At 42.3% G+C, this 15,905-nt stretch overlaps 1 protein-coding gene across 3 annotated transcripts; it reads right to left on the bottom strand.

Annotated features, from left to right (window-relative positions):
- Window positions 1-5,724: 5,724 nt before the first annotated feature.
- Window positions 5,725-15,905, bottom strand: LOC309383758 (neurotrophin receptor-interacting factor homolog). Of its 3 annotated transcripts, none has more exons than XM_081936609.1 (4): window positions 15,160-15,905; window positions 14,095-14,208; window positions 13,202-13,328; window positions 5,725-6,369 (listed from the first exon to the last, which is right to left on the bottom strand). In XM_081936609.1, exons 1-4 carry the CDS (start codon window positions 15,547-15,549, stop codon window positions 6,248-6,250), a joined length of 753 nt encoding a protein of 250 aa, XP_081792735.1. In that variant the 5' UTR covers window positions 15,550-15,905; the 3' UTR covers window positions 5,725-6,247. The 3 variants fall into 3 exon arrangements, with proteins under 3 accessions (XP_081792735.1, XP_081792733.1, XP_081792734.1); XM_081936607.1 differs by lacking the exon at window positions 5,725-6,369 and adding an exon at window positions 8,070-11,923; XM_081936608.1 differs by lacking the exon at window positions 5,725-6,369 and adding an exon at window positions 8,070-11,926 and having other exon boundaries at window positions 14,095-14,202.

Raw genomic sequence — 15,905 nt, 5'->3', positions numbered from 1 at the left:
CACGGCCCTGCCAGAGGATGATCAGAGTCCTCTTTCCCAGAGAGGCAAATCGCCTTTATGCGACCACGCTTCCTGCTTTTGGCGAGAGAGCCTCCCACTGCCAAATCCCAAGGGTGCTTTTTTCAGGAGGCAACTGGACTTTTTCTTTTGAAGGCGTTTCGCCTCTCATCTAAGAAGCTTCTGCCAGCTGTGTGCAAGGAGTATATCCTTTCATTTTCTTTCTTGTTATTTATTTCTGCTTCATAGTGTGTTCTTGACATATTAAGTCCAGTGTGTAAAATTCAAAGAATTTCTATCTACTTCTAAAGTTCTGCCCATACACAAATCTTGTCATCTTCATTATCCTTAAATGAGACCATTATCCTGTCTGAGTACCGGAGATTAGTTTCAGCACCTCCAGGAAGAAAGAGCACCATATCCAAGAGATATAAGCTGAAGTCCAGTAAAAAACAATTTTATTTTTAATATTCTGAGTATGTCCTTCCATGCCAGAATGGTTGCTTGTCTTCAATAAATATTTAAATAATATGTATTTTCCCTCTTCCATCAAACTTACCCTTATAGACAGCTGCAAAATCTTCAAGCTCTTCTTTCTGAGATTCAAAAGGGCATTTGGTCATAACTCTGACCAAATCCTGAAGAGGTATAATAAAGCCTTCAAACTCCAAATACTCAAGAAAAAGACTATTATTTTCCAATCTCAGGAGAGAGTTTTCCAAAAGAGCACGCCCTTTTGATAAAAAAATGCTGTCCTTTTCAAGAGCTCTAATACGTACTATATTGCACTTCAAAATATATGATAGATTCTCCAATACCTGCTAAACTTCTGTCAGTTGCAAACTGCCTTAGGGCAGTGATGGCTAACCTTTTCCCCATGCGGGGGAGCGTGGGTGTGCCCACACCCATAATTTTATATGCGCAACCCCCCACCCTCCCCCTGGTTTTGGCACGTGATGGACTCATTTTTCACTTTCCCCAGGCTCCAGAGGCTTTATAGGAGCCTGGGGAGGGTGAAAACACCCCCCCCCCAGGCTTTCCTGAAGACTCCGGAGGGCAAAAAACAGTCCTACGGGAAACCTGGAAATTTGGGAATGGACTTCGAGTTTGCCCGTAAGGCTGTTTTTTGCCCTCTGGAGTCTTCAGGTTTCCCTGAAGCTTCCAGAGGGTGAAAAACAGTCCTATGGGCAACCCGAAGTTTGGGAATGGGTTTCTGGTTTACGTATTCGGCTATTTTTTGCCCTCTGGAGGCTTTGGCTCCAGAGGGTGAAAAACGGCCCAACATGCAAACCAGAAGTCTGTCCCCGAACTTCTGGTTTGGGTGTTGGGTTTTTCGCCCTCAGGGAAGCCTCCACAGGGCGAAAAACAGCCGAAAATGAAGACCGAAGTCAGTGCCCTGGAGCTGACAGGGCAACGCCTCACATGCCCTAACAAATGGCTCCACGTGCCACCTGTGGCATGCGTGCCATAGGTTCGCCATGACAGCCTTAGGGGATTCTCAGCTGTCTCTTCAGCCAATGGATCAAGTTCTGCCATTAGCAATAGATATTCTAAACTTTTAAGGCAAAATCCTAGTAGTTCCTCCTTTAGATCATTGCAATTGCCACCTGGTGTGATCTCCATGTGTTGAACAATTTCAAGGACAAATGAAATGGCAAACTGTGTTAGAGCACTGAGGCACTAGCAAAGCCCATGCTGGTTCAATACATGGATATCATATCGGTGACAATCTTCATTTTGCATTTTTCACATTTGATTTAGTGGAGAGTGTTTTGGCAAGGGTAGTACTCATTGAAAACAGTAGTCCAATTCCTTAAAGTGTGAGTACCAGTTATGTTTGCCCTGGGCAGGTCAGCATCTTAACATTTCCAAATACATTAACTTCTCTGGATTAAGACATGTACAGGTGAAACTCGAAAAATTAGAATATCGTGCAAAAGTTCATTTTTTTAGTAATGCAACTTAAAAGGTGAAACTAATATATGAGATAAGACGTGCAAAGCAAGATAGTTCAAGGTGTGATTTGTCATAACTGTGATGATTATGGCGTACAGCTCATGAAAACCCCAAATCCACAATCTCAGAAAATTAGATTACATGCAATCAATAAAACAAGGATTGTACATAGAATATCGGACCTCTGAAAAGTATAAGCATGCATATGTACTTAGTACTTGGTTTGGGCCCTCTTTTACAGTAATTACGGCCTCAATACAGTGTGGCATGGAAGCTATCAGCCTGTGGCACTGCTGAGGTGTTATGGAAGACCAGGATGCTTCAATAGCGCCTTTCAGCTCTTCTGTATTGTTTGGTCTCATGTCTCTCATCTTTCTCTTGGCAATGCCCCATAGATTCTCTATGGGGTTCAGATCAGGCGAGTTTGCTGGCCAAACAAGCACAGTAATCCCACGGTCATTAAGTGCATTAAGACCAGGGTCAACGCAGCCATCTACCAGATTTTGGAGCACTTCATGCTTCCTTCTGCAGGCGAGATTTATGGTGATGCTGATTTCATCTTCCAGCTGCCCTCACTGCCAAAAGCACCAAAACCTGGTTCAATGACTGTGGGATTACTGTGCTTGATTGGCTAGCAAACTCACCTGACCTGAACCTCACCCTATTTCAAAAGTTATGAAAATACAAAGGCACCATAAGAAAAGTGTTACTGATGCAACCATTTAGTGTTGACCTTGGGGCTTTTTCATGGGAAATCTGTCCTTAAGACAAAATATTTCTGCAAGTTACTAAGCTATTCCAATAATTTCAATTCATGCAATTATATTTTTAAGTGCTTTCTCCACTCCTCTGTCAAGCATTACAAAATATTGAACAAATAAATTACATTGCTTAACACAACCCTCTCAGACTGTGAATTCTCTCTTGCTTGTATCTCTCAAATTAACTTGAAAGTTGAATGAATGTGCTCATTCTGTATTGGGGGGCACTATTCAACTACACAGAGACTCAGCATTTTGCTATACTGTAGAAGCAGCAGATAAACAGAGGGAACATGAACTCTGTTGCTCTCAGAATAAAGTAGTTACTTGCTGTAGTGGCCCAAGTTAGATCCTCCAGAAAAGCAGTCCTTGAAAAGGATTGCATCAATTTCCTCTTTCCTGAAGCTCTGCTGAAATTTCTCCTCTGAACAGCTCCTGCATCTGAAAGAGAAGCCTGGTTTATGATCCACTCTCATAGGACTGTACTCATGTTAATTTGCTTGTCTACCTTTGCAATTCTCCAAGCCAAGTCAAAGTGAGAGAACTCAGGAATTCCAATTTGAAATTCCAATTTGCCTGCTATTTTTGAGTAAATGCCTGCCATTTTTGTGGAATGTTTCATTGCCTATCTTTATTTCTTCTTATTCTGATCAGTTGTTTCTTTGTCTTCTTCTCCATAGCTTTGCTTTCCTCTTTGGTGGATGTACTTATGCCTGTTCTCTCTCTTTCTCCGTGAGTCTTTTCTTTTATATTTATCAGCTTTTACCTCTTGAGTGGATGGAATGGATCTTCTCTTCCTTTTCTTTTGCCTTCCCTATGTGTCTTGCAGTGGGGAGACCCCCAATCTGGTAACTCAGGAAAGAGTTTGGGATGAAGATTGGGATAGTTTTGTGAGGAAGATGCACACCCAATCTCCTTGTAGTGACTGAGATGCCTTTTAGAATGAGATGGTTGGCCAATCTGATTTTTCACCTGTTCTCTAAGTCATTCCCACAGTCCCTTACACAATACCAATATTTTTCTCTAGATGTATGTTCCCAGATACTGTTTGTAAAGAAAAGAAGCAGGAGTGGAGGACTTCAAAATAAAAAAAATTATATCATAAATGGGAGAATCTCAGCTGAAAGGGAACAAATTGTCAATTCATTAAAGGAAAGGGGAGGATGAAGAAGGGATTCTGGCCTCTTCCCTCAAACTCGAGCTCTCTTATAGCCCTATAGTGGGTGTGGGTGTGTGAATTTCTTTCCTTCCATGAAATTCCTTCCAGAAAAGCCAGGCAGTTTTATTTATGCCCATTCTTTCTTACAGACACTTATCGTCCCATGGATGCCCAGGTTTAATCTCCCTGAGCTGCTGCCCCTTTCCAGGGTCCCGGGCGGCTGAGCAGCAAGCCTTTGACCAGGGGAATCCTGACTTTAGAAAACATTTATCAGCCCTTCCAAGTAGACCAAACAAGCTCCACAATGCATATTAGCGTTATCTTTATTGCAATACCACAATAAAATCTTTTTTGATCCTCTTGCTGGAATACTAGGAAGGGTTTTTATGACATGTTCCCTGTCCTCCACCCCGATGTGGGAATTGAGATATCTTTTGCATTATGGCTGTCCAGAAATGAGAAAGTAGGTGTGAAAGTAGAACGTGGGACTAACGTCCAACAAATTTATTCCCACGTACTATTTACTGTTTAAATCCCAATACGTATTGTTTGGATGTATTTGCTCCGTGATGATCTGTAAGGAAGAGACACAAGAGATGTAGGAAGAGGATGGAAACTCCCTCACCTGCCGACCCTTTCCAGGCTCCCCAGGACGGCTACGGGGCCGAGGAGGCAGCCTTCGGCCAGGGCCACCGCCTGGGCGCAGCTCTCCGCCCCGCACTCCCTCAGCCACCCCGCCAGCACCACCCAGCATCTCGGCTTTGCTGCTCCGCTCGGGCCGCAGCCACCCCCGGCACAGCAGGTGCAGGCGGCTGCAAAGCGCCCGGGGCCCCTCGGCCTCCCGAGAGCCGCAAGCGCTCGGCCTCGGAACTGCGGGACTCCTCGGGGAGGCAGCTCGGGCCACCGCTCCCCGCCTGAAGGGGAGACCCCTCGGACCTCCATTCGGTCTCCGGCTTCAGCGCAGGCCCGACGGAAGGAAATTCCCCCCAAGGCCGCCGCCTTCGGTCACGGCGTACCCTCCCCTCGCCTCTTTCCCCGGTTTCCAGGAGAGAAGGCGGTCTCCGCTCCCTCAGAGGTTATTCGCCTCAGCAGAAAAGCTGCAAACGTTCCCGCCAAAATTCCCTACGCCCTCCCAGATCACAGTGCTCCTTCCTAGAGAGGCTGTACGCGGCGTCTGTTTTCTACCCTTGGCGGGAGTTCCCCCCCCCCGCGCAAGGGAAATCCTCCCCTCGTCTTCTGCACGTGCTCATTTCGCTTGTTACGTCAAAGACCGACTGAACTACTTCGCTGGCGAATTATTTTTTCGGGGAGAAGGGACGTCACGTGATGGAGGGAATGTTGAGGAGGTCGTGGATGATGGGCACTGGTGTGCGTGTGCTGTAATGAACAAAGCGACCTTTGGATGACAACCGTTTTCCTGTTATTATCCTTGGACTTTCTCCCAGACTCTCTTGGAAATGTGGATGTGCTCCCGAGACTATCGAATAAATAAGTAAATCCTCTGGAGATTCTTTCAGGCCAATTTATTTCTCCTCGTTTTTAATTGACCGCAATTAAAACAAGGAAAAATCAATTGGCCTGAAGGATTCCTCTGATGACACTCACTGAGGTATCCCTTTTGCTAGAGCTGACTTTTACTTGCTTTTAGTTTGCTTTGTATTTCTTGTTCTGTCCATATCTTTTTTTTTTTAATCTTTACACCTTTTCGCTTTGGTGGCTGGTTGATTCCTGAAGAGTTAATCAGGTTCAACTGTACGTTAAAAAAACAATACAGGTGCTGGGTTTCTCCCCCAGCTGTGTTTAAATGCCAGACCATAAGAGAAGAGACTTATTGAGGGAATGCCAAGTGGATTACAGGTAAAAATAAAAGTTTATTAATAAAATGCCAAAGACTTGTAACATCAAGGGATTCCTTCCCTGACATCCCTAAGGAAGCTTCAGTACTGAGGAGTGATTTGCCATGGCACTACTCACAAAGGGGGTTTCTTTATGGGGCAGATCTCATTCCTTTACTCTTCCCCCCCCTCTAGAAATCCCCCCCCCCATCAGAAAAAGCAAACAAAAAGGCTTTAGCTACATCTTTGGAGGAAAAGAAAAAGACCAGACACAAACATAGTAGAAAACACACAGAAAATTTCATATCACTGCAATCTGCTAGCCTTGTTAACCTCTCGACGGGAAGCTTAAATTACGGGGTGCTTGAGTTAGCTGTATGTTGATCCTCAGCAAGGAAGCAAAGAGGTGCACCACAAAGGAAAGTAAACAGCAAGAACTGCTAATCAATCCTCAGCTAGGGAAGCAGCCTCACCATAAACCCACTAGTAGGCAGGGGAATATGGTAGGTGGAAGGACTATGATAGACCGCAGAGGCTTTTTAGCTGAGAAGGTAGACAAAAAATGGGAGATAATACACCTTGGGTATGAGAGCAATGCCAATTCTTCGTTTCCCATGTTCTGAGTAGTAAATGGTGTGATCCCAAAACTGTCCAATTCCAGCTGTCTTAATAAATTGGGACAGAGAAAACAAAAAGGAAAAATAGACAAAACTAAAAGTGCCAGAAGAAAATAGAACTCGAAAAAAGATATAAAGGTATAGTAGCTTCAAATAATTTCCACAGCAGTTGTTAAGTAGTTATATTTATTACTCTGTTGTAACATCCTCAACCCCCCCCCCAAAAAAACATTAACCTTAAACTGTCTACCATGGACCTCACCCCATTCCTAAGAGGTCTGTAAGGGGGAGTGAATAAGCGCACCAGTATGCCTACCGTCCCTGTCTTACTGTTCTCATCTATTTGTACTCATTTCTTATGTATATACATATACCTGCTTATACTTATGTTTATATGTTATATTCATACTTATACTTGTTTTCCCATACATGCTTGACAAACAAAAATAAAATAAAATAAATAAATAAATGTGGAGCAGGTTTTAAAGAATAGGAGCAGCATTGAGTGGCAGGCTACCATGTTTTATAATAATGTCTAAAAGACCATTCAATTTAGTAATTTAATTTCTTGTGCTGAGACCAGATGAATCTCTGTTGTCTGCAGCCAAGAAATAGTAAGAATTCCTTATCAGGACTTTAGTAAAGATTTAAAAGTATAAATGCCACATGTCCACTACAACCTATGTGCTAATCTGTTGCATGCAGTGTTATACCGGTAGTCCTCTTAACTACTTAATTTAGTGACCATTTGAAGTTAAAGCAGCAGCAAAAAAGTGACTTATGACCAGTTTTCACAGATATGACTGTTGTGGCATCTCGGGATCATACAATCACCTTTGCAACCTTCTGACAAGCCAAGTCAATGGGGAAGCCAGATTCACTTAGCAACAGTGCTACTAATATAACAGCTGCAGTGATTTGCCTAACTTGTGGCAGGAAGTCATAAAATGGGACAAAACTCAGTTAACAAATTTGCCACTTAGCAACAGAAATTTTGGGCTCAATTCTGGTGATAAGTCGAGGACTAACTATATATCAAGGCCCAGACAACACTTGTTACAATAATTAAGCTGTTGTTTGACTATTTCCCTTGTGCAGGTCTGCATTTTAACATCTCCAAATACTTCCTAATTCTCTGAATTAAAACAAGTACAGCAGAAACAATACTTGTATATTTGGACAATTAATATCCTCAGAAAATAGACTGGAACATGGGAATATTCCTGCAATAATAACAAAATCAAATGCAATAATATATAGCACAGAAAAAAAAGATACGGCTTCTATCCTCGTTCAAAATAGCTAGAAGTCCTGCTTTATTAATGAGATTTCAAGAAAGGAAAAAATTACTCATTAGGAATAACCCACCCACCCCCAACACACACACAATCAGTTAATGGAATCAACTCTTCTGATATTTTAAAGAGAAGGACAGTAATACAGGTAGTTTTCAACTGACATCCCACATTTCTGTTGCTAAGTAAGACAGTTAATTAAATCGTGCCCCAGTTTGGAACCTTTTATGCAATAATAGTTAAGCAAATCACTGCAATTTTGAAGAATGATTGCTCAGTTAACAACCATACATATGTTTGTTGAGTGAATCTGCCTTCACCCATTAACTGTGCTTGCTAGTTTACAAATGGAGATCACATTTGCTGCGACCATCATACATGTCAGTTGTCAAGTGCCTGAATTCTGATCATGGGGATGTTGCAACGGTTATTAAATATGAAAATTGGTCTAAGTTACTTTCATTTTATTTCATTATAACTTTGGAATGCCATACAAAGCAGTTTATGGCTCTTTTGGGTGTCATTAACAAAGACTTTAAAACTGTCAGGGTTCCAAAAGCAGATGGAGGTTTGAGTTTCCTCAAAGTTCCATTTTATCAGAGGTGTCATATTGGCACATCTGGGAAAACCTGAATCTGAAAGCTTCCAGGTTATCCCACCCAGTTGAAAGTTCAAGACCCTGCCCCAACACCTACAAGTCTATCACATGATCCAATCAGTCATTGCCACAAAGGAAGATTCCTCCCATCCACACCCGTCCAGGTGCAGAGACAAGGCGACCTTGACTTTCTGAGAAAGATTATTATTTTGGCTACACATCTCCCATGCTCCATAAAATCCCCCCTCCCAGTTTCCCACAATAGAATATATTTGAATATGTGGCAGGCTTGAGGCTCTACACAAAGATGGCTTCTAAGCCTAACAAAAACTTAAGATTTACAGCAAACACGCCCAATATTTGAATGTATTTATTATTATATTTTACTCTGTGTAACTCCATGCCAGAAAAAACTGCCCTCCTTGTTGTTTAGTTATGTCAATAAGACTATTGGATTTTGTTATTTAATTTCTTGTACTGAGGCCAAATGAATCTCTGTTGCCTGCAGCTAAGAAATAGTAACAATTCCTTATCAGGAGTTTGGACAGATTTAAAACTATGAATGCCACCAGTCCAATACACCAGTCCAATACAATCTTATTAGCTAATTTGCTGCATACAGCGCCATATGTCAAGGCTCAGGCCACATTCTTTAAAGTATGAGTGCCAGTCTTGTTTGGCTATTTGCCCTATGCAGATTTGCATTTTAACATTTCCAATGACTTTGTAATTCTCAGGATTAAAACAAGTTTAGAGGAAACACCACTGTCAGAAAATAGAGTGGAGCATTGGAAGGTTCTTCCATAATCATGAAATCAAATGCAATAATGTGATTTACTCACCAATCCATACAAAGAGCACTGAAAAAAGGAGGATATTCCTTATGGTTCAAAATCACATTTAGAGTAGCTAGAAACTCTGGTTTATAAGTGGCTAAACGCTGAGTTATAAAGGCTTCAAGAGGAACATAATTTGCTCATGGGGTACAAACAACCCCCACCACCAACAAAATCAGTTAGTGAAATCAAGTGTTTTCATATTTCAAAGTGAAGGACAGTAATACAGGTAGTTCTCAACATACATCCACAATTGAGCCCAACATTTACATTGCTAAGTAAGGCAATTAAGTCACTCGTGACCCAGTTTGCAACCTTTTATGCCACAATTGTTCATCAAATCACTGCGGTTCTCAAGTATGGTTGGAAACTTACAAGCAGAGTCAAAGTAGGAAAGCAGTTTTACTTAAAAGATATGGTTGTTAAGTGAAACTGCCTTCCCAATTGACCGTGCTTGTTGCATTTCCAAATGGAAATCACATGATCCTGGATGCCGCAAGAACCACAAATGCAGATACTCGACTTATCACAATGGAGTCCAAAATTTATTTTAGATATTTGTTAAGTGAGTTTTGCCCCATTTTATGATCATTCTTGCCACTGTTAAGTGAATCATTGCAGTTAGCAAGTTAGTAAGCTGGTGGTTAACGGAATCTGGCTTCCCCATTGAGGTGAACAGATGATCTTGGGACAGATCAACTGTCATAAATATGAACTAGTTGCCATGCATCTGAATTTTGATCACATGATCATGGGGATTTTGCAATGGTCATAAGTGTGAAAACTGGTCTCAGTCACTTTTTCCCTTTTATTTCATTGTTCCATTATAACTTTGGTCATTAAATGAACAGTTGTAAGTTGAGGACTAGCTGTATATGGTTTGTCCATAATATGGACTCTTTTATGAGAAATAAGTTTGCCTTTCTGACTAAACCTATTTCCACTCTCCAGGCATTTATAGTTTATGCCAGGTGGATCGTTTGATGGATAGTAAGGGCTGTGTTCTCAATCTCTTCCCACACTGCCTTCGGGTATGCTTTTTCTCCTGTGTGGATCCTCTCATGACGATTAAGAGAACTTTTGAAACTGAAGTTCTTTCCACATTCTGTGCACGTATGTGGTCTCTCCCCTGTGTGAGTTATTTTATGGGAATTAAGATGTCCTTTCTGAGTAAAGCTCTTTCCACACTCCAGGCATTTATATGGTCTCTCCCCTGTGTGGATCCTTTGGTGACGAGTAAGAACTTTGTTGTCAAAAAAGCTCTTTCCACACTCTGGACATTGATATGGTCTTTCTCCTGTGTGGATCCTTTGATGGATAGTAAGAGCTGCCTTCTCAAAGAATCTCTTTCCACATTCCTGGCAACTAAGTTTTTTCTCTCCTCTGTGGATCCTGTCATGACGATTAAAACTACCCCTAAAATGGAAACTCTTTTCACACATTGTGCATTTATATGGTTTCTCCCCTGTGTGAATCCTTTCATGAGAATTAAGTTTTCCTATTAAAGCAAAGTCTTTTCCACATTCCATGCAACTATATGGTTTCTCAGCTATGTGGATCCTTTGATGGCCATTAAGACCAGTCTTGCTAAAGAAGCTCTTTCCACATTCTGTGCATTTATATGGTTTTTCTCCTGTGTGGATTCTTTCATGAGTAAGATGTTCTTCCTGCTTTCCATACTCAATGCAGTTATACGGTCTCTCCCCTGTGTGGATTCTTTGATGATAATTAAGCTGTCCTTTTTGAATAAAGCTCTTTCCACACTCCAGGCATTTATAGGGTCTCTCCCCTGTGTGGATCCTTTGATGGACAGCAAGGGTTCTGTTATCAAAGAATCTCCTTGCGCACACACTGCAGCTATATTTTCTCTCCCCTGTGTGGACCCTCTCATGGCGATTAAGAGAACTTTTGGAACGGAAGCTCTTTGCACACTGCATGCATTTGTAGGGCCTTTCCCCTGTGTGGACTCTTTTGTGAGAATTGAGATGTCCTATCTGACTAAAGCTCTTTCCACACACCAGACATTGATAGGGTTTATCCCCCGTGTGGATCCTTTGATGACGAGTAAGACCTTTGTTTTCAAAAAAGCTCTTTCCACACTCCAGGCATTTATACGGTCTCTCCCCTGTGTGACTCCTTTGATGGATAGTAAGAGATCTATTCTCAAAGAATCTCTTTCCACACTTATTGCACCTATATTTTTTCTCCCTTCTGTGGATCCTCTCATGGCGGATAAGACTAGGCCTGAAATGGAAACTCTTTCCACACACTGTGCATTTATATGGTTTCTCTCCTGTGTGAATCCTTTTATGAGCAATAAGTTTTCCTATTAAAGCAAAATCCTTTCCACATTCCACACAGCTATAGGATTTCTCAGTTATGTGGATCCTTTGATGGCCATTAAGGCTAGCATTGTTACAGAAGCTCTTTCCACACTCTGTGCATTTATATGGTTTCTCTCCTGTGTGCATCCTTTTATGAGAATTAAGTTTTCCTATTGAAGCAAAGCCCTTTCCACATTCCTCACAACTATATGGTTTCTCAGTTATGTGGATCCTCTGATGGCCATTAAGACTAGCATTACTATCAAAGCTCTTTCCACATTTTGTGCATATTTTAGTCTCTCTACTCCAACTGGAATCCTCCCCCAAGTTTACAATACTTTGTGGTTTGTGTTTGCTATAAAGGTTCTCAGGTAAAGTAAGAGAAAAGAAATGATGAGATGTAGAGGGCTCTTCCACCCAACCTTCTGAGTGGCTTCCCTCTTGTATTTTTGGATTTGTTTGATGGTCAAATGTCACTTCTCCTTCATAGTTTGCTGTTGGCAGCGACATTAACCACTCCTGGTTCTCCTTCTCCATTGCATCACCTGCTTGGAAAGAAGCAAATAGAAATTTCTATGGGAATTTAGAATTGTGAGGAGAGGGCAAGATAACTTCTCATGAGGTGAGGAAATCCTTGGGGATTTCGCCAAAAACAGCAGGTGGATGTCAGGCTTGGACTGCCAAAACTTTTTCTTGATTAAATAGAGAACTGGAGATTGCCTATTTATACTTTATACTGCCAATTTTTGTAAGCTAACAGCAAAACCTGTCAATTCTTGCAAACACTTGTTATCAGCTAAAGGTTGTAGGTTCCATCAGGCTTTTAACCTTTTCTCTCTTTACTGGAATCAGAAGTTAGTAACTAAAACTAACAACAGTTGTCTCTCTGGAGACAACTGACAAGGCTTCACTGGAATTATAAATGCAAGTGAATGATACCGTTTTAAATTGAAATATAAGAGATTTATTGGAGTTATTTCAAGAAAATTGCAAGTGAACTTGAAGGATGATAAGAATTTGGAGTGAAAAGAATATAGGAAAAAAATATGGGATTTAATGATAGTTGGGAGGAAGAAGTTAGAAGTTGGTAACATTTGGTAAGTTTTTAATTCCTTTTTTGCAAAGTTTAATTGTTAAAAGAGGAATGAGAAAAAGAAGACTGTGGAAATGGGAAATATATTATTAAGTATTTATGTTATTAAATATTTTTGTTAATTTTTATTGGATCTTTGCTGAATATTAAGGAGATCTGAAGATTTAGAGATGAGTTCATAGAATATTGGTGACACATGGAATGAAAAGGTATTTTGGTTGTGTTTTGATAGGTAAGTTGTTAATGTTAAACATACTTGTTGGAGATGGAGAAATTTCTTTCATATACATGCAAACTTAGGTACGGCAGTGTTTCTGCATTTTCTAAATATTTTTCTTTTTCTTTCTTATTTATTTTGCATTACATTATGTGTTTTATCTATTTAAGACAATAAAATTATGGGGAGGGGGAAACAGCTTTTAAGGAGGGACCTTCTCGGAAAAACGTGCTCCATCTGCATTCCAGGTATAGCATCAGCTATGAATGCAAAATGTAAGCTAGGAAATTCTGATGATAGCCAAAGGATTTTTCAGCTGGGAACCACATTAAGACTTTGCTGTTGAGTGGACAATTTGAGGTGCTCCCCAAAACTATAGTAAGCTTTTCTAACAAGGCCTTAAGATGCATCACTTTAAGCAACTTGACTGCAAGTATCGTCTTTGTTTACCCCCGACTGAAAAAAATCCTTCCTTCCCTAATGAATGGAACCCAGAACAAAGTAGGGTCTTACCCAGGTCAATAATATTCCTAAAAGCCTCCAACGTGACTTCTCTACACAAGGCTCTCTGGTCAGAATCCATCAGCATCCACTCCTCTTCTGTGAAGTCCACAGTGACCTCCTCAAAGGGATTAGAGCCCTAGAATGAGAATACTATATAGGAGACAGTCCCAGAAAAGACATTTCCCCTCTTATCACACCAAACAGACCTTTACAAGAAACCAAATGAGCATTTGCTTATAGGACAAATGTACCTCTGGATGTCCACATGGATTTGTGACTGTGAAGCTGCCAGTCTCCTTGCCCTAATAGCTGGGGTTCTGAAGTTCACAAAACATGACTGCATCTAAATTGCTGAATAGCAACACAGCACCCTTTGTTTGGGTTGCTTCCTGCTGGAAGCAAGTGGGATTTAGAAAGTAGAATCCAGAGGCTCACCTGACTTAGGGAGGAAATTCTACATGCTTTATAAAACAGGACACAGCGACTAGGAATTTCTTCCATGGCCTCTTTCAAAAGGGCCTGGAAATCAAGGGCACTTGAAGAACAGTCTTGCTGATACAGTTATTTAGTGTTGATCTTAGGGCTTTTTAATGGGAAATCTGGCCTTAAGGCACAATATTTCTGAAGCAGTTACTATGCTATTGCAATAATTTTAACTGGGATTTTTTAACTGGCTTCTCCATTCTTCTGTGAAGTATTACAAAATATTCAGCAAATGCATTGCCTAACCCAAACCTCTCAGGCTCCAAGTTGTCTCATTTGTGTCTCCAAAATGATCTTGAGAGTTGATGAATAAGGCTGGGTGGGGTGTAGAGACTGTTCCACTCCATAGACTCAGCATTTGGCTGTACTGCAGAAGAGCTCAGGAAGGGAGCTTGCTCTCAGAAGAAACCTAGAATTACCTGCTGAAATGGCCCAAGTTGGGACCTGCTGAAAAGCAACTCTTGAGAAGGACTGCATCCATTTCCTCTTTCCTGTAGCTCTGCTGAGATCTCTCCGGTGAACAGTTCCTGCATCTGAAAAGATTTTTGTGAAATGTTTCATTGCCTAGCTTTAGTTCCTAATATCATTCTGATTAGTTGTTTCTTCACTTGTCTCCTTGATAGTTTTGGCCTTTCCAAAGCTGTACCTATGGATGTACCTATGCCTCTTCTATCTCTTCCATCAGGAGTCTAATAATAATAATAATAATAATAATAATAATAATAATAATAATAATAATAATAATAATAATAATAATAATAATAATAATAATAATAATAATAATAATAATAAAAATTTGTTAGCCGCTCCCTTTCCGCAGGGGACTCGGGGCGGCGTACAATAAAAATATACATACATACATATAAACATGTAGGAGTTTCTTTTCTATTTAATAATATTTAGCTCTTGAGTGGGAAGACCCTGCAATGTAACCCTGCAAGGGACAGGCCTTGGAATGAACACCAAGATAGTTTTGTGCGGAGGATGCACACCCAGTCTCTTTGTGGGGACTGAGAATCTTCGGTTGTTCAGTATAGATGTTCAACCATTCCCCTAATATCATTCCCACAGACCACTACACCATACCCACCTATGATCTCTAGATGTATGTTCCCACGGATTGTTTGTAAAGAAGAGGAGGAGTGGTGGAGGACTTCAAAATAAGATTTGTTATATCATAAAGGAAAATGAATAGTCTGAAGAATGTCAGCTGATATGGAACAAATTATTCAGTTCATTCATGCATTAAAGGAAAGGAAGGCAGGGTGAAGAAGGGGTTGAATGCCTCTTTCATTCTATGGAATTAACTCCAAAAGGAAAAATAAGCATTTGCATCAAGAAAAACATTTCTTAACGTATTAAGAGTTTCAGAAAATCCTGCATGGATGTTATGTCTGTGTTTTCATACAGACACTGCTAGATGTTTTATTATTACCCACCCCCCACCCCCATCAAAGGGACACCAAGGATGAAACTCTTCTCACCTGCCGACCCTTTGCGGGCTCCGGGGCGGCTGCGGGGCCGAGGAGGCAGCCTTCGGCCAGGGCCACCGCCTGGGCGCAGCTCTCCGCCCCGCACTCCCTCAGCCAGCCCGCCAGCTCCGGGGGCAGCAGGGCCAGCAGCTGCTCCAGCACCACCAGGTCCAGCATCTCGGCTTTGCTGCTCCGCTCGGGCCGCAGCCACCCCCGGCACAGCCGGTGCAGGCGGCTGCAAAGCGCCCGGGGCCCCTCGGCCTCCCGGGAGCCGCAGCTGCGGAAGCGCCAGCGCTCGGCCTCGGAGCTGCGGGGCTCCTCAGGGAGGCCGCTCGGGCCGCCGCTTTCCTCGCCGGACTCCCCGCCGCCCCCCGCCTGAAGGGGAGACTCCCAAGCCTCCATTCCGTCTCCGGCTTCAGCGCAGCCCCGACGCAGGGGTGAACACCTTCCGAGGCCGCCGCCTTCGCTCAAGGCGGACCCTCCTCCGCCCACTCGCCCCGCCCCTTTCCCGGTTTCACGCGGGGGTGGGGCAAGAGAAGGGGGGACTCCGCTCCCTCAGGGCTTTTGCGCCTCAGCGGAGCAATTGAAAATCGTTCCCGCCAAAATTTCACGCGCTGTCCTCGCCTCCTACAGCCTGGACCTCCCAGAGGTAGAGTTCTCTTTCCTAGAGAGGGAAAAGTCAACCGATTTTTTTCCTCCGCTGCACGAGCGCGCTTTCCCCCCGCCCCCAGCGCAAGCGGAGGCCTTTGCTCTTTGTA

This window comes from Natrix helvetica (assembly GCF_964273705.1).
Source record: "Natrix helvetica genome assembly, chromosome: 1".
In the NCBI taxonomy this organism is placed as follows: Eukaryota; Metazoa; Chordata; class Lepidosauria; order Squamata; family Natricidae; genus Natrix; species Natrix helvetica.
The sequence above is the reverse complement of the archived record's forward strand: the minus strand, read 5'-3'. Positions and strand labels throughout refer to the sequence as shown.

What these genes read in the sequence shown, in the direction of transcription:
- LOC309383758 (XM_081936607.1), bottom strand. Translation starts at nt 15,549, where the DNA reads ATGGAGGCTTGGGAGTCTCCCCTTCAGGCGGGGGGCGGCGGGGAGTCC. An exon ending in AGCCCGCAAAGGGTCGGCAG is followed by an intron (nt 14,209 to 15,159) that starts GTGAGAAGAGTT and finishes AAATCTTTTCAG; the next exon opens with ATGCAGGAACTGTTCACCGG. An exon ending in AACTTGGGCCATTTCAGCAG is followed by an intron (nt 13,329 to 14,094) that starts GTAATTCTAGGT and finishes TTCTCATTCTAG; the next exon opens with GGCTCTAATCCCTTTGAGGA.